Source organism: Coffea eugenioides, chromosome 9 (assembly GCF_003713205.1).
Source record: "Coffea eugenioides isolate CCC68of chromosome 9, Ceug_1.0, whole genome shotgun sequence".
In the NCBI taxonomy this organism is placed as follows: Eukaryota; Viridiplantae; Streptophyta; class Magnoliopsida; order Gentianales; family Rubiaceae; genus Coffea; species Coffea eugenioides.
In genome coordinates, this window is record NC_040043.1 from 20,111,761 (window position 1) to 20,130,115 (window position 18,355).

An 18,355-nucleotide genomic window follows, 5' to 3' on the forward strand; every position below is an offset into this window, starting at 1 on the left:
TCTTTAGCCGAGGTGATTAACTGCATGCAAAGCTTAAACACATAGTTATTAACTAGTTAATCACAACTATAAGCTCAGATTATCGGAATTTAACAAGTTAGAAGCTACATTTCTGGATCATCTCACGTCACATTCCATTTCTTCCCAAAATCAGACTTTCTCTTGTTTCAATTTCATCATCCGAATGCCTAAGCTCAACATGCACGGCCATAACCAGTTTAATCATCCAAGTTTTAGTTAGCTAATCACAATGCCAGGTTCAGGTTATCACAATAAAGCAAATTAAGTCCTGCATTTCTTAATCAGCTCTCGGCCGAACCATTTCTTTTTGCGCACATCAGATTTTCTTTCCTAAATCATCATCCGAATGGTTAAGATCAACATGCAAGCTCCTTAACATCTTCTCCTACTCATAATTAAGCAATCTAAATCCAAGATGTACCTCGGCTTGTAACTTAGCTCATGCACAAGAAAGCTGCAAAATTTTCTCTCGGCTCGCGCGCAGGTTTGGTTCTGGTTGATGTTGCAGCTGGGGTGTTGAAGTGGATAGATGATCGCAGCTGATGGCGGTTGAGACTGGTCACAACTGGTGGAGGTGAAGGTGAAGGGTGCAGAATGAAACTCACGCACAGTCCTCTCTTCCTTTCTCTCTCTCGCTTCTCCTTCTCGGACAGAGCTGAAATGTTGCAGCTCTCACGCGGCTCCATTTCTTTTCTTTCCTCTATACTCACGAGGTGAGGTGGGGTGGTGAAATGGTGGTGCAAAGCTGAAGTGAGGTACTGGAGAGAAGATGGTGCTCGGTTGAGGGAGGTGAAGTGTGTGATTGATTGAGTGTTGAAGTGGAGAAATTTTGCATTGGCCGAATAGAGAGGTTGGTTATAATGTTGTCCGAAAATTGGTTTTGGGGTTGCATGGTCATTTTGAGATTGTATGGAGGGCATTTTAGTCTTTCACATCTCCTCCTAATATCCACTTAAGTTCCTTAGTTCTAACTTAACTCCAAAATTTATCCCGAATCTAAATTAAGCTCCTAATAATACACTAATTTTGCAAGGCTTCAGTTATCGAAATTTTATGTCTTAAGTATGTTTAGTATACTTGTGTCATGCTTATCTATAATTTGTTGATTGCATCTTAATACTAAGGTTTCTGTTAACCTTTAACATTATTAACGATTAAAGTTTAGCTAACGGAATTCGGAGAAATTAATTATTAAATAAACGAAATAATTTACCTTCGAAATATTAATTTAATATAATAAAGCCAAGGAATTTAATAGTTTAGCACAATTCTTTTATTTTGCACATAAAAATTATTTTTATGCACTTATTTAAAAACAATTAGATTAAATGCTAAAATTTATTAAAGAATTAGAAGTGCAAATAAAATATGCAATGATATTTGTATATATATATTTTTAGGGTTCTCACAGAATCAAACTCTGAATTTGATACAGTAGGAAGCCCTATGAGTCTAGTTTTAAATACAACAAACGGAACTCAATTCCGACTTTCCTGTACGAAGTTATAGCCAATTTCCCAAAGCTATGCAGAGCCTCCTACGAAAATTTCAAAATTTTCTAACAACTTAAGAATATGAAATTTTTCTTAACAAAATTCACTCTCTTGGCTCAAATTCGACCATTAAAGGAATAGAAAATCAAAGGTAAGTGAGTTCACATAAGGGTTATAAAGACACGTAAAATTTCGGGGTCTCACACACTCTCTCCCTTAAAAGAATTTCGTCCTCGAAATGCTAATCTTTGTTCGCACAAAACTTGATGCTATAGAATTTTCCTCCAACTCTCAAGTGACTTTCTCTTACTCATAGTACTACCACAAGCTTACCTGGAGAGAAAATCTTACCACGTAAAGGCTACGCTAATATGCTAATAATTGAGCTGCCTTCCTTCATTGTTAAGCACAAATAAAGAATTCTTGTTCAAATCCTTTTTTTCAAAATGTCCGTACCTAATTCCAAAACTCTCAATCTCGGCACGATAATAATAAAAATCAAGTTCCTATGCAGTGTAGTAGAAGGGTAGAAAATAGAAAATAAATAGTCAAGCAAGAGTTAAAATGAGTTCAAAAGAAATATATGTGTAACCATAATCAACACAGGTACGGGAGAAATAAAACAAACTATAATACTAGCACCTAAACGTTCGTAACAATCACAAATCTGGCCATCATCTGCAGAAACCCTAGCCAGACGTGCACGAGACTAATCCATGACAACACTCATTGATCCACTTTCCTTAATCAGTTCAATCTCAAGTCCATTACTAGAACCTTTCACACCTTGAATTTTACCATCTAACTTTATCTCAAGTTTAATCGAGATATCGACCCTCATTCTAGTACTCTCCACTTTTGGTACTCATATACAAGAATCCGAAACTAGAAAAATTCACACCTCAGGCCGTACGCTCCCAAGTGCAAATATTCCAAGTTTAAGATTCCTACCTGACATACATATCTATCTACCTCAAGTATCATGATAAAGGTTTTACGCCTATAACTTTCATAATTCACAACTTACGCTCATGAAGAGCACTTAGCCCTCTATACTTATTCATATAATTGGGACCATATCACCACTTGGCCCAAGCTCACCCCGCGTAGAGATCATGCGAAGCAGCTCTGATACCACTTGTGACGGCCCCACCTCCCCCTATGGCTTACCCCAGGGTTTGGCGGGTCGTCTGCCTAGCTCTCGCCAGGACTCACTCACTCACTTCAAATATAATAGGTTATAACCTCAAGAGTAAAAGAAATACCAGTTTCCAAACTTGGAACAAACATGTACTTTCATTTCTATTTCAAACATTCGTACAATCCCACATATATCAAAAGATGTGAGTTTCAGATACATTCAGTCCTAATCGAGCACTAGTGCGAGTACAATCGCAAAATTAAAAAATACTAGACTACGCTAGCCTGTACCAGTCTCACGCCTCCGCTCGTACCCCCTGTAAGGAAAACAAATAGCGTGGAATGAGCTAAAAGCCCAGTGAGGTTCCATATAGCAAGTGGACCATTATTGAAAAGTACAAATATCACGTAGCAAAATAGAGAGCATAACAAGTTCATGAAAGTGAGCAATAACACTTCAAATAGCAAATGTCAAAATGAGCGAGTGAAAACTCTTTTTGTTTTCCAAAAGAACAATAACACTTCGAATTACAATCAATGTATAAGGATACAGATGGCTCTCAGGAGCCAAATTTCCATTTCTTCACCAGAACTTGATCAAGTATTAGTTGACACTCCATCAACTTTCAAGTAAAGTAGCTAGTCCAGTAGTATACTGTGACAACCCTACCTCCCCCTAAGGCGAACCAAAGGGTTCGGCGGACCGCCTGCCTAGCTCTCGTCGGGACTCAGTCGTTCACTCAAGCAAATCAGAAATAAAACCACAAGAAAGAGCAAAACAAGGATCCAAAACTTAAAACAAAATTATATACATTGTTATCTCAGAAGGAAGTACAACCGTCGAATATACAAAGGTTCTCAATTCACCATACAACCAGCCCGTGCCAAGCACTAGGGCGAGAACCATTACAAAACCAAAGAACTAGACCAAGCTAGTCTATACAGAGCTCTCGTCCTTGCTAGCCTTCCCCTGTTAAGGAAAACAAAACTAAAGGGATGAGCTAAAAGCTCAGTGAGGTTCCGAACACGTAAGCAGCAATCCATCCAAAACATTAAATATAGAATTTCAATAATTCAAGTAACATTTACAATGGAAAGCGATAATAACACATACATTAAAAGGATACAGGCTCACAAGGAGCCATTTGTTCGTTCGTTCGTTCATTCGTTCTCCTGACATTCCCCTTATTCCTCCATTCACTTGAAAATACATTTTTGTAAGTAAAACCCTCGTTCGTTCGTTCATTTCATTCACCCCCTTCCGAGACATTGGCCGGGCTCCACCAGACTTCAAGGTAATACTCGAGTATACCAAACGTTCACACCCAGGGTCACCATATCGCCCGATCGAGTCCGCTTCTGGCTCGAGTCGATAGGTAACGAAGGGTAGGGCCCAATTCAGCCAAACGGCTTACATTCATGCGTAACTAGCATTTAATCATTAATCATTGAAAATTTCACATTTATTTAGGTCGAGTGCGATAAAGTACACATTCACCTAGAAAACTCGTTTTAACAATCATTGAAAGCACTTAACACATTATCAATCAATAATAACAAGCCAATAAGTCAAGGAAATATAACAAACAAGGAACACTCACCTATTTACGTAAAACAACGTGCAAATATCCTTCCGGATATTACCTCAGTCACCGAGAAAACCTAAGAGTAAATGAGAAAGAATATTATAATCTATCTAGCACAAACAAGTAAGTGAAATCAAAGAAAAAGCGGCAAATGATAAATAAAACGTATAAAGACGCCTTTATAATGAAAAGGGGATATTTGGATCGGAGGACGAAAATAACTAGGGTTTCATAAACCAAACACAAAACTAACTCAAGCGGGTTATAAAATGTCTAGCGGAAAACACTTGGACCAAAGACAACTCGGACTCCAACAAGATAGGCTAAAAATATTGTTTTCGGAATCGTTTAGATAGTTCAAAATCAACTCATACCCAAGCAGCTAGTATAGACTAAACGTCATGATAAAATCATGTGAAAAGGAGGACAATACTACCTTACGTTCACACTTAAAACCTCACTTAAAAGTGGTTCACTTGTGGCCGAGAAAACCCTAAATCATACCTCTATATTTTGGGAAGGAGTAAGTAGCATTTCAAGTTTTAAACTAAAGAGGTATCATGTTTTAAAATGGAAAGCCGGTCATGGTATTGGCCAAACAAAAGTATACAAGTTCAAATAGAAACTTAGCCCTCGAGCGAAAATTTGGGCAGCACGCCCTTTGTATTTACCTATTTTTCCAGCCATTTATGGCTTCATTGTTTTCCTCAATCAATCCCAAAGTCACACACAATATCATCTCATTTCAATAGCCATTCCATAGGCTCAAAGTCATATAAGTACAAAAATTCAAGTGAACAACAAGTGCGGAAATGAGCTTTAGTAAAAGACAGATTTGATAGGGTTTTGCGGAAAGGACACATCCGAGGCTACGCTTATCGGATTGGTGTACAACTTATACCATTTCGAAGCTAAGACGAAGTCCTACAACTTTCATGAAGATCACTTGATCTAATTTCCAGTGTAACCTAATCAAATTCCCAGTTCACAGAAGCAGGTTCCAACTAATCGGCTAAGTAACCGTACTACATTTAAATGGCCATATCTCAGGCTACCAAAGTCCGTTTAAGGCATTCTTTGAGGCGTTTAAAATCCAAGACAGAGTACTAAAACTTTCATGTTTTGGCAATTGGCTAAATCTGCACGGATCATAGTGAATAAACACAGTCAAACGGATGAACTGTCTAAAACGGATCACTGGAAACATCCTAGGGCAGCGAGGGTATTTTATTCTTTTCACAGGGTACGTTGCTCCGATTGAGCTAAAATTTTGTAGACACCTATAAAATATCATTATATACAACTTTCATGTTTTATGTTAAGCCTAATTCGGCCTCTAACATGATGCAATAAAACCGGACAGAATAGGGCTATAATTTTCCAGAAATCTGGAAATTTTGGTTTCAATGATAACTTTCTTCTTTTCTTGCTTCACTGGCTACCAAAACCCCCTATATAATCTTGGATACAACATATATTAACCATACATCAAGTATAGGCAGCAATCCATCAAACCCTAATTCATGTAACTAAAAGGAAAAACACCCAAAACATGATAACAACCATCATTCACCACAAATTTGAGATGCTAAGCTAATTTAAACAAGATCAAGAGTAAGAAATGGGGAAATCATCATCCTTACCTTGGTTAAGTGCTTACCAAGAGCAACCCTAGCTTCCCCTTCAAAATTCCACCAACACCTCACTAAATAAACACTCAAGGATAGCTTTAATCGGTTTAGTTTTCTTTCTTTCTCACTTGGTGGCTAGATTCAAGAAGAAATGAAGCAATTTTCCCTTGGTGTTTTTTCCTCTCTCTCACTCGGCCAAGCAGCAGAAAAAATGAAGAAGAAAGATGGCTCCAAGTGATAAGAAGGTAAGATAAGTATCTTGGTCAATGGCCCTTAGGTGGCCAACAAGTGGCTTCACCACCACCACTCATTTTTTTTGTTTCTTTTCCCTTGCATTTTAGCCCTAAATTTCGGTCAAAGCTAGCTGGAAATAAGGAGATATTTTGCTCAAATATTAATGAGCTTGTATGGTAAGAAAGTGGTGGTCAAGCAGTGTGTTCAATCGGTAGTGCACGGTTCACGTCGGTTCGCACCGTTTTTCCTTAAATCACACGTACTAGGGTTTTTACTTCCTATTCACTAACTTTTTATCATTTCTTCTAATCACATATTATTTCTCACCCAAAAGTCACTCTTAAGCACCAAATTTGATCCTCGCTCCGTACCGGATAATTACACGACGGATACACGAAAAATCCTATTTCACTTCGAATTGAAATCGGAAAGGAAAATCCTAATTTCCTATGATCATTGGCACTTTCTAGGGTGATTAAGTAGCAATATGGTATAGAATAATAATTTCCAAATTATTTTCAAATAAAAGGAAATTTTCAAGAAATATGCAAGGAATTTGCAAGTCCTCACATACACCACTTAACTCTAATCTCCGTCCACCAACCAAACCCCTTACTGTACTTGAACTCCACGATAAACACTGGTGGTAATACTCGAGTATACCCATTAGTCGAGGAGATAACACTCCACTCGACAACACTAGATACCCATGGTTCGTTATCTAATCGACCAAACCCTTGCTGGTTCGACTCGATTAACTAGTCAGTGGGGTTTGGGTTCCCATGAATTCAATGAGATAACATCTCCAATCAACTGAATCAAGATAAAAGTACGGAGACGGGAATGAGAGGTACCTCCCACTCGGATCGAGTGTGGTACATACTGCCGCTCAGTACTTACAAGTCACGCACAAGTATATCAAGTCACTTGCAATAATAACGAGTACACATCACATTAGGGCAAGTGCGATAAAGTACACCCTTGCCCGATCATACCAATCACATATCATTCGATCACATTGGTCAACTATTGAAAACAAGTGTTCAGTTCAATCAGGTATTTGGAAGCACTCTCCAAAGGTCTAGTGCCTCTCAAAAGTCACGTTCAGGTCCAACTCCTTGGTTGGAGTCCAAATCTGTGATAAAATATCATTTACGAATGTAAAACTCTCTATAATTCGAAACATAGGAGTTTCGCTTCAAGAAAATCAAGTAAATGTAACTCGTTTAAGTAGTATTCAAGATACTTAACAAATTTCAAAAAATTCATGCTCGCTCGTTTAGTTATGATCAAGAAGTGGTTTCGACTTTAGAAGTTACACTTGGTAACAAAGACCGGAAAAATCGTATTTTGAAAGGGTCGCTACTTTCACTTTTCAAGGGTACGAGTTCCGGCAAATTTTAGCTTATATACCCTGACTAAAGAAAACTCGAATATCATAGGCGATCCAAATCCATCTTGACTGTAGACAACAAATTTTTAGTGTATTTTTATTTTACTATTATTTTTATTTGTTATGTTAGTTTTTATTTGCTTTTAGTCTTTTATTTTTGTTTTAAGTCATTTTAGCATAGAATTTTTGGAAAAAAAAAGAAAAAAAAAGGAAAAGAAAAAGGAAAAACCCGTGTGCGGGTTTTAGGCAGTTTAGCAAGTTCTAAAAAAAAAAGAAAAAAAGGGGAAACCCGCATACGGGTTTCAGGCTGCTTAAAAAAAAAAAGAAAAAGAAAAAAAAAGCTCATGCACCATGCTGCACTGGATCCTAGCCCTTTCTTCATGTTACAACTTAAGAAAACACACGGGCAAATTGCAAAAAAAGACAGCTTAGCCCATTTCATTTTCCGCCATTTCTCCATTGTGTTTTCTTTACCCTTGGATTACCTTGACTTCATCCTACCTGGCTCTCATCTGGGAGGGAGAACGATCGGATGGCCATAAAAAGGAGGTGAAATGGGATTTATCAGGAGCCGTAAAGATCAGGGTTGAGAGGATATAAAAGAGAGAGAGTTCAGAGAGAATAAAGGGGGGGATCAAGAGCAAAAGAAAGAAAAACAGAGAGGTTGACGGATAGAAAGGGAGGCGGCGGAAAGAACCAGAAAATAGAGAGGAAAAAAGAAAGAGCGAGAGTTGGCAACCGAGAGCTCTGTGAAGAAAGAGTGAAAACAACCGAGGGGAGAGCTGAGTAGAGTTGACAGCTGTGGGAGATTGAAAACAGAAACCAGAGAGAGATGGAAGGATGACGGCTGAGATATTGGAGAGAGGACTGGGGTCGTGAGGTTGAGCAAAAAGAAACCAGAAAAGAAAGGCAGCCAGGAGAGAAGCTGGGAGAGGGATAGACCGAGAGCTTTGTGAAGGAAGAAAGGGCAGCCCAAGAAGAAGCAAGGAGGGAGGTAGTGTAGAATCTGGAGGCAGCCGCAGCAGCAGGTGAAATGGTTCCCAGTTTTGTTTGACCCGTGCTGAAGTCCATCGCTCCGCCATTCAAGCGCTGTTTTGCTACCAAAAGGAGTGAAGGTAGCCTTTTTCTGCTATTCTTTCGTTTCTGCATTATTGAAATTCTCTCTCGCTTGTTGGTTGCTTGATAAACTGCCTTAAAGTGGCAATCTTGAGCCAAAAGAGTCCGTCCCATGCGTCCTCTGTATGCTTTCAAAAGGGATTCAAACCCTCTGACTATTGCTTCCGTGTATTTATAGCGTTGGGTTTCGAAAATAAGGGGCATAGGTAGCAAGTTCTTTTTCGTCAATCTAGGACCTGGCTTATAAGACTTGTAGATTTGATAATAAAATCCAGCAGCCGTCACAAATTTCCCTGGTTTTATTTTTGTGTGCCTTTTTGTCTGTTTGGTGCTTAAACTAAAGAATTTCGCTGCCTAAAAGTATGAAGAATGCTTGATGATCCTCCTGCTTGGGTTAGTTTTGCCTTGGACTGAGTTTCGTGCATGAAGTCTGCTGCAACAAGTATAAGATTCTTTGTTTGATGCAGTACTACGAGCAAAAATCAGATTTGTGTTCTTTGGGTTGCTGGAATTGTGATTTGATTGATGTTTTGTTGTGATTTGTTGTTGGATTGAGATGCCATGAACATGATGTCTGCATTAAGCATTGCTTTCTTTGCTGCCAAAAGGAAAATACGGCAAAAGAGCCATTCCATCCTTTACCCATGACAGACGATGTTTCCTTTCTTTTTCTGTTCTGGTTTCCTGCGTTAGAGTGTTCTGGGTTTGTTTGGGCCCTTGGTGAGGTTGTCGTATAACGAATTAGGCTTCGTTAGTCCTCTTTTGGGGCTGAAACTTGCTGCAACAAGATTGGAACTCCTTGTTTGCCAATCGTAATGTTGACAGATTGGGAGTCTTTGGCTTATTGCAGCAGTTTCATTCGTGAATGTGCATGAAGATTTTCCTCATCTGGTTCCGCCATTTCCTTGCATGCATGATAAGCTAGATAAGAACATGAGGTTGGGTTTTGGCTTGAGAGGTTGTGAATCTGTCGAGGCGAAGTAGTAGAAGCTTAGCATGAGAAAATTGCAGAATGTCGTTTCCATGTTTGCATGCTCTCTTGTCTGACTTTTGGGAAATCTAGAACTTTCATATTGCAAAGTAAAGGTTTAGGCTGTAGCTTTGTTTACTCAAGTTCAAGTGGAATTGATTGTGTTGGATTTATGATTTGCCGAGTTACAGAAGCAACATTGACTGGAAATTGCAGAAATCTAAGCTTCTTCATAAGCTTTGCATGAAAGCTTTTCTGGAACTTGCATTGACTGGAACTTGCATAATTTTATTTTTAATTGTGGGCCTGTTGAGTTGTGGTTGTCTTTGGTTTAGTATTGCGGTTTTGATATTCTAACTACGTTTGGATTGCATTTGAGAAGCCTGGTATGTTGCAAAGGGAAGAAACCAGCAGAAATAAAGAAAGTCTCGTAGCATGCATGAAAAAAACTTTTCCAAAATTGCAGTTTGGCCCCCTAAGTCTCCCCTTGTTCCACTAGGACCCAATCAATTGAATAAGTTCATCAATTTGGTCCTTGGTAGTTTTAATTTTTGCAACTTCATTACTTGTTTGCTTCAATTAACTACCATGCTTTGTTTAATTGCACTTAATTCGTGATTTTAAGAGCTTTATGACCAAGTGAACTTGTGTTTTGCACATTTTCTTTAATGTTCTTAATTAAATTGGTACCTTGACCTTTTTCTTTATTTTGGAGGATAAATAAGTCATTTCACCCCATTAGAGCATCAACTCAAGGGAGGTATAACTTCTTTTATCTTTTTTGTCTCCCTTATGTGATCTAACGTGCTAAGTGAGAATTGCATGTCTACTTTTGTTTATTTATGGGGTATGTGTACACCTCTTGCCTTGTAATAGATAGGGCTTGGAGAGCAATTTTGTCCATTTTCCCCTTCCCCTTTTGTTTTAGTTAGCAAATGTAATAGGTTCATTAGTTTGATTGCTTGCTTTTGTTGCTACGTGTTAATTCGCTTTATTAGGCTCTTGCATCTAGTCGAGCATGCTAAGTGTTACGTGCTATGTGTTTATAGGTAATTGGCATGTCTACTTGCTTTCTATAGTCATAGATGAATATGATGGATGAATGCACGTCACCACACTAGTCCAACGCTAGTTGTGGCTCATTGTCTCGTTCTCCACTAGTCCAACGCTAGTAGGAATTCATAGATATGGGCTAGTCCAACGCTAGACCCTTAGGGATTTCCCTCTCGTTAGTACATACTTGCATGTTTCACTACATTTCATGCATTTTTCTTAGTTTTCTAGCATTTGGCATGCTCCTCCAATCCTTTCCCCTTCATTTTAGGTTTTTACATCTTCATGCTAGTTATAGGGTACATTTGCTTGACGGTCCCCTTTCGATAAGGGAAACGAGCGAGTGTGGCTACAAAATAGCCTTAGCACGCTAGTTCTTCCTTCTAATCAAAGGAAAAATTAAAGTCGTGAAATTAGGAGTCATTCCCGTACCCGACTTGATGCATTCCTCTAGGTTCATGCACTCTCATTCTTATCATATCACTTCCTCACTCTTTTATCCACATTTTTTCACAACTTATATTTTTCTCAACCCACATGCCATGTTTGTACATTTTTCTTCTTTTATCATTTATTTTCTACCTCACAAATTGCACCCAATTGCACTTATATGTATCTACTATTATATTTTCATCCACTAGCACACAAACACCTTTATTTTCTCAATTAGCACACAAACACCTTTATTTTCTCAATTGGCACACATGCACTTTTCTCACATTTGCACACTTGCACTTTTCTTACATTTGCACACTTGCATTTTTCTTACATTTGCACACTTACACTCATACTTGAGTCTTCATTTGCATTATTCATGACCTCTATGAGGGCTTTCCTTATTGGCCACCACAACTCATGTGGTTGGGACCAAAAGCCTCATAAGAGACATTTTAGATTTAGGATTGCATTTTTCTTTCCTTTTTCATATCCATTAGTCACATCCAACATGCAACGCATATTTTGGGTAGAAGAATTAGGAAAAGTGGGGCTAAATCACGCAACTAGCTCTTGCTAGGGTAAGGGAGTGCCTTAGGCTTTGCCTTTGCCTTCTCCCTTATCAAATGTGACCCCCGATCCCTTTCTTTGGTTACGTAGACCTAAAAGTTCTTTAAAAGGGTTTGTTTACTTTTTCGTTCAAAATACTAAAATCATTTTTGGGTGACTTGGTACACCCTAACTCTATACCAAGTGGCGACTCCATTTTCCATTCAAAAACCCTTTTTGAACTTTGTTTGGCCAAATCGTCGCATTTTCAAGTCCCACGGCCTTTTATTTTCATTTTCAAACATGTTCACATACATATTCCACACACTACGTTCACACCTCAAAAAGTGGGGCGCGACAGTTGGCGACTCCACTGGGGACTTCCTAAGTGGGTCCAAGCATTTGATTTAGCTATTCTTTTCCTTTTTCTACCCTTTTTATACATAGCATTTGGATATTAGGGTTGCATTTTCCATTTTAGGACTTTTTGCCTCGCGCGCGTATCAAACTACTCCCTCACTCACGTATGTATGATTGGTTGTTTGGATGTATGTTATACTTGTTTTATCTCGCGCTTTGCATTGCATTTGGGGGAGGGGGTGTGTCACCTTTAGAGCCTCGCGTTGGTTCTTGATCCCTCCCCTCCAAACGAGCACTAGCATACGTGCATACGCTCAAATTTTTCACCCCTCATTTATTTTTCTTTTAGTGGCTTGTCACGCCACTCCACCCTATTAGGATTTTAGGCGACTCACTTGGACTTGTGATCGCGACACGATGTGTGCGTAGCTTGATCCGAGGGGTCACTCAATCTTCCATTTTAAGCTCTGGGTTCATAGCCTTTAGCTTTTAGTGGAAGGTTGAGGATTTTGATAGATTCACTCATGACATGTAGCCGTGACACGATGTGTGCGTAGCAATGTCTGGGGAATCGCTCGAGCCACCGACAAAGAACCTTGGGATTGATGACTCTTGGTTTCCAAGTCTGAAGGCTCGGGGACCTAAAGCCTATCGAGTCTAGATGCATTAGTGAGCCAATACCTCATGCATCCATGATAGTTTGCCTAGGGTAGAGTCTGCTTTGCCTTATTAGGGACACTATTCACGAGGGGAGGGATCCAACCCCTTTTTCCCTTTTATTGCTTTATTTCTTTGTATTGATTTTATTGCTTTATCTCGTTGCTACAATGTGTTATGTGTATTTATCTGGCCGAACTAACTTTCTTGGTTTTGTCCCCATTGCATTCACAAACCCTAGCAAATAAGAGGTCTGGCATGACCTTCTTTTAGAACCTACCCTCGTAGATAGGTTATTGCACGTTTAAAGATTTTGGTATATTGCATTCATAGATTAATAATTGCATAGCATTCTAAGCCTACCTTGGCGTATAAAAGGTCCTTTTAGGTCATGATTTCATTTCAAATTGCATGTTTTACTGCTTTAATAAAATGGCATCATGCATAAACCCTAGAAAGGGAATGCCATTTAGGAGATCCCGTGCTAGGAATAAACCGCCCTGTGTCTCGGATATATAATCCAATGAGACTTGCACGTTTATATTTCCTGTACCATCCAAAGGGGTAGTACACAAGGTAAGGTGGGATCCGATCATTTTCATGGAGCGATCTTTGGAATATGAGCGTCTAATAATCACTTTTTGGCCCTTTTATCAAGATTCACTACAACAAAAATGGTCTTTTCTGACATGTCTATAAGGACACTTGCTGGTTTGTGCCATTATAACACTTCTATCATGACACTAGTTATCAACTCAATAATATATACTCTAATTTTTTTTATTTTATTTGACATAAAAATAATAATGTACCTCTAGACTCCCTATTATGACACTTGCGGAAATGTGAGATACACCAAAAAAAAATTAAAACACAAAACGACGTCATTTGATTTTGGTGGAAGATCCCTTTGCCAAAACACTTAGTGAAATCTCAAAATTTCATTTTGCCTCCTAGTGAAATTTTGCTTCTTCTCTATCTCTCGCAGAAACTCTCTCTCTCGGCAAACTATCTCTCAAAACTCTTGGCCAAAATTTTGCTTTCCCGCAGAGTCTTTTCTGTTGAATCTCTCCGCAATCAAACTACCCTTGCTTTCCCATTGAAGGGATGTAATTGCATGATAAATTTTTGCCCTAAATTGATTTCTCTCGGTTGCCTAAATTTTTGCCCTCCGCCTCGCTCGGCCACTCTCCTCTCCTCTGCTCCCTACCTCCGCCGTCCCGTTGCCCCTACTCCTTCCCTCTCATCATCAGGTTTAGGTTCGTCAAAACCAGAAAATGGAACAACATGACATCGAAAAGGACGAGTTCGGATTCTCCAGAAATTATTTCTTAGCAAACGAATTAGGCAATTCCGGTAAGAAATCCAGCCGCATGCTCGCAGATATCGATGTCGTCGATGAACAGGTTATACTCTGCAATTTTTCTATATGTAAATTTGGTTGGTGGTTTCCTGCAAAAAGAGTTACCTTTTTGGGCCTTTTTCCTTACTGAATAATGCAGGAGCTAAGGGAAGCCCTTGCCCATCTCCCCAACATTTCTAATTTCCAAACTGGTGTCCGACGAAAATTAGGGCTCTGAGTCTGAAAGAGACCTTAGATTTGGGGCAGTATTCGCAGCATCTGCAGTTATTCTTTCTTCGATTTCAGCGATCAGCAGCAAATGTCGCCTCCTCCTGGACCCTACTCCGGCACCAGCACTCTCGCCTTGGTTAACCATCCACCTCCGCCAGCTTTAATTTCTCACAATTTCATTGATGTCTGATCTAATTTGGATTTTTTTTTTCGTTTTCGTATAACTGGTGGCAGGTGGCTCGTGCTTCAGCCTTCACGTTTGGAGTCGTCTATGGAAATTTGAAGCTTAAGTATCTTAAGGTATTATTCTCTATTATTTTTCTATTTTTCTCTAATTTTTGAAAATTTTCTTTTGTTTACTTTTGTCTGATTTTGAGTTCTTTTTGGGTAATTATTTTTTGTCATTTGGTGATTTGGGTTTACATAGTCAGAAATGAACATGTAAGGATATCTGTTCACTTTTCTGTTCTGCACTTTTGTTCACTTGAAAACTGCTTTTCTGTTCTGCTGTAAGAATATCTGTTCCATAGCACCATATGTCAGAGAGAGCTGTAATGCTATTGAGATTTGTACAAATTCATTAAACATAGGATAAATAGTTGATAATGCAAATGTTTGTACTTGTCATGAGTTCAATTTGTGTGACAAAATAATGTATTTTCATTTATTTTATTTGAGTATTTTGTTGGCTTTGGGCTTTCATGACACCGTGACTCTCAGGCCAGAATATTGCAAAACCCATTCTGGCTACGTATCCTTCTCAAATGTCTCAAATGGCCCTGCTTCTGATCATTCCGTTGTGAAGATATCAAGTAGGAGTCATGTGTTTGTGCATGACTATCAGAGGCCTACTTACAAATCCTGGGGTGACGTGACTCAATACTATAAGAGAAGAAAGGAAGCTTATTGTGCTGAACGGACTTCTAGTTTGCCTAGTTTGACAGATGGAAGTGATCACAAATTTAGACAACAAAGCACTGATAATGACTTATCTTGTCCATCTACTAGTAATTCACCTCTCTCGTTCAGAAATGTTCATGATTCAGCTTGTTCTTCAGGAAACCTTAGCCTACCGAATATCGTAAGTGTGAATACAATTGCACCAGATCGTGAGATGAAGGACAACTTTTCAAGTAGCAGACAGTCTTATACATCAAATAGCCAACAAGCAGATATACACTGGAAAATCTCTCCGAGGACAATGCAGTTACTTCCAAAGTCTTCCCAACCTAAAATTTCCCTGCCAAAATTATTCGAAGAACAGAAAGAAAAGTATCCCTCAATTGATAAAGGCAGTGCTCATAATGTAACAAAAAGGGAGGCTGCTGCTGAAAAGTCTGTTGGTGTTGACAAAATAAATGGAACCCCCACAGGAAAAGGATCTGTGGAACCAGAAGCTATTATCCAGTCAAATCTTCGTGAGAGGCTTGGTTGCATTTATGACAAGGTTCTTGTGGTTGATACTGTCTCTGCTGCAAAGGAAGTAGTTGGTATGCTCACAAATCAATACAGGCATATGGTCCATGCATGTGACACGGAAGTATGTTTTTCATTTGACTTGCTTTTAGACTATTTTACATTTGCATACAACCAGTTGAATTCTGTACTTTAATTATCTTATTCGCTTAATATTCATGTTCTCTCCAGTAGCATTCAATTTTTTTTTGGGAGCTCATTTTACTGGTTTCTGCTAATGTCTAGGTATCAAAGATTGATGTTAAGCAGGAAACACCAGTTGATCATGGAGAAATTGTATGCTGCAGTATTTATTGTGGACCGGAAGCGAATTTTGGAAATGGCAAGTCTTGTATCTGGGTAGATCTTCTTGATGAGGACGGGAGGAATCTTTTGGCTGAATTTGCTCCTTTTTTTGAAGACCCGTCAATTAAAAAGGTAAAGATTTTTTGTATGTAATTCTATGTGGGGCTCTTTGTTGCTCATCAGTTCTTCGAATGATTATATGCCATGTGGGGAACTGCACTGGCTTGTTTTTTTGTAGGTGTGGCACAACTATAGCTTTGATAACCATGTTATAGAGAATTATGGACTTAAACTTGATGGTTTCCATGCTGATACAATGCACATGGCCCGATTGTGGAATTCATCAAGAAGATTAGAAGGTGGGTATTCTCTGGAAGCCCTTACCGTGATTCTTCTGTCATGTCTGATGCTAGGTTATGCCTTGGTGAAGAGTTGATTGGTAAGGTGTCAATGCAAAACCATCTTTGGGAAGAAAAAAATTTCTGTTCACTTGAAGCTCCTGAATCTGTGCAGAGCAATGGGTGGTGTAGAAAGGTTGAAATTGAATGGGGAAACCATGCCCTATCCAACAGAGTTCAGGAAGCTGTCCAGGCAATGTTAAACTTTGTCAAAAGAGAGGGCCCCAAGGGATGGGATGACCCATGGAGTTAAATATCAACTTTTTTTTCCTTTTTTTTTTTGAATTGTTATGTCATTGAATTCAGGCAATGGTGGTCCTCCTTTTAGTTGTTTGATTTTTTTATAGGTACGGAATGGCATCTATAGCGAAGTTAGTAGATTAGTATAGTTTCTTTTCTTCTGAAAGAACTTAGAGTTTCAATGGAAAGTTCAAAGACTTGTATATCTGACATAATTGTGGCATGAATGAAGTGAAGGATTATTTGTTGTTCTACATTGGATCTCGGTGTTATTATATGGTGTGATTAATTTCTCTTTACCTATGTATTCCTAGCAATTAAAAGTGTTAGCATAGCGTAGCTTCTAAAGCAATATTCTAATGTGGTAGAATAGCTATCTTGACACTTTCAATTATCAAGAAAAATATTTTTGTTGGTAGATGAGATGCTATAACAACATAGTTTTCCTGACACATTTTAATGCTACGAGGCTATCCCCACATTGGAAGGGACAACACTCGTCCCAGGTGTGAGGAAAGGTAAAATGTCAGCCTAGATTATCTATACTGACACCTTTAAATGCCGCTAAAGGGCATTTTTGTTGTAGTGATTGGTAAAAATCCCTTGCATGAAGGACATTAATTTGAAGAAATTCACAAACAATTCCTCGCTATTGAGACGATAAATAAACTGAGGCCAAAATTTGATTTTAGAAGGCTCATAGACTAATGCATCAAGCCATTCAGTCCATTGGATCATTTGATTCATCAATTTCATCCAGTCCATTTTATCAATTTGTTCATTTTTAGGGCAACCTAGTCGATTTTGAATTCATTTGACTAGTTTATCCATTTTAGGGCAATCTAGTCATTTTTGAATTGATCACCAATTTCATTCAATTCATTTGATTAGTTTTAGGGCAATTTGGTCGGTTTTGAATAAATCATCATTTCACTCGATCTGTTTGATCAATTGATTTCATTCAATTCATTTGATTCATTTTTAGGGTTATCCATTCATTTTTGAATAAATAATCAAATTTCATGCAATGCATTTGACCCTTTTACCCTTTTTAAGGTGATCTGGTCAATTTGAATAAATTATCAATTTCATCCTATCCTCTTGATCCGCTTATTCCTTTTTAGGATTTAAGTCTAAAAATTCACTGAATAAATTAGTCGAGGCATTGCAATCCTTTCAAGAGTAAACTCTCTTTCACATATCACGTGTTGATCAAAGTAAGCAATCTATTCGGACTTTGTCCTCATTCTTGAGGACGAATATTTCTTCTCACTCCAAATTGGCCAAATTTTTCAAATCATTTTTCATTCAATCAATTGATCGTATTCATCAGGTATGGTATAGTGCCTACCCAGAGGATTGCATTTTCATGCTAGGCCTACCCTTGGCATAAAAAGGGTTCCCCCATAGGACATGCATACCGATTTTTTTATTCTTGCTTACTGACTCTGGGTATTTTTCCTTTTGTTTTTCCCCTCCCCCTGCATTCATAAAAATATTTCAATAAAGGGAAAATACTTTTCTATATCTGATAACTATTTTGATCAGATAAAATTTGAAAATTACAAGTATTACTTGATTCTTAGGCAGGCCCTACAATGTGAATTCGAAAATTTATCTGAAGGCGCTCGTGCAAAACATCTAAGGGATTTCATTGCTCAAAGGAAAAGGGGATATTAAGAGAGAAAATGTGTATACATGTGCAAAGGAATTTTGTAGAATTTTTCTCATATGTATTGCTTTTA

General features: G+C 38.4%; 2 protein-coding genes across 3 annotated transcripts; both read left to right on the forward strand.

Moving 5' to 3' along the window:
- Nucleotides 1-14,284: 14,284 nt before the first annotated feature.
- Nucleotides 14,285-15,349, forward strand: LOC113783650. 2 transcript variants are annotated; one of them, XM_027329845.1, is made up of 3 exons: nt 14,285-14,347; nt 14,446-14,511; nt 15,270-15,349. In XM_027329845.1, the coding sequence occupies exons 1-3, from the start codon at nt 14,300-14,302 to the stop codon at nt 15,294-15,296; spliced, it is 141 nt and encodes a 46-aa protein (XP_027185646.1). In that variant the 5' UTR covers nt 14,285-14,299; the 3' UTR covers nt 15,297-15,349. The 2 variants fall into 2 exon arrangements, with proteins under 2 accessions (XP_027185646.1, XP_027185644.1); XM_027329843.1 differs by lacking the exon at nt 15,270-15,349 and adding an exon at nt 14,932-15,016.
- On the forward strand, nt 15,002-16,842 carry LOC113783649 (DNA polymerase I A, chloroplastic/mitochondrial-like). Its single transcript, XM_027329842.1, has 4 exons — nt 15,002-15,751; nt 15,913-16,104; nt 16,211-16,331; nt 16,486-16,842. Exons 1-4 carry the CDS (start codon nt 15,326-15,328, stop codon nt 16,500-16,502), a joined length of 756 nt encoding a protein of 251 aa, XP_027185643.1. The 5' UTR covers nt 15,002-15,325; the 3' UTR covers nt 16,503-16,842.
- Nucleotides 16,843-18,355: the final 1,513 nt, after the last annotated feature.

Coding starts and splice junctions, on each gene's coding strand:
- LOC113783650 (XM_027329843.1), top strand. CDS start 14,300: ATGTCGCCTCCTCCTGGACCCTACTCCGGCACCAGCACTCTCGCCTTG. Junction 14,348..14,445: donor GCACCAGCACTCTCGCCTTG/GTTAACCATCCA, acceptor AACTGGTGGCAG/GTGGCTCGTGCTTCAGCCTT. Junction 14,512..14,931: donor TGAAGCTTAAGTATCTTAAG/GTATTATTCTCT, acceptor CGTGACTCTCAG/GCCAGAATATTGCAAAACCC.
- LOC113783649 (XM_027329842.1), top strand. CDS start 15,326: ATGAAGGACAACTTTTCAAGTAGCAGACAGTCTTATACATCAAATAGC. Junction 15,752..15,912: donor TCCATGCATGTGACACGGAA/GTATGTTTTTCA, acceptor GCTAATGTCTAG/GTATCAAAGATTGATGTTAA. Junction 16,105..16,210: donor AAGACCCGTCAATTAAAAAG/GTAAAGATTTTT, acceptor GTTTTTTTGTAG/GTGTGGCACAACTATAGCTT.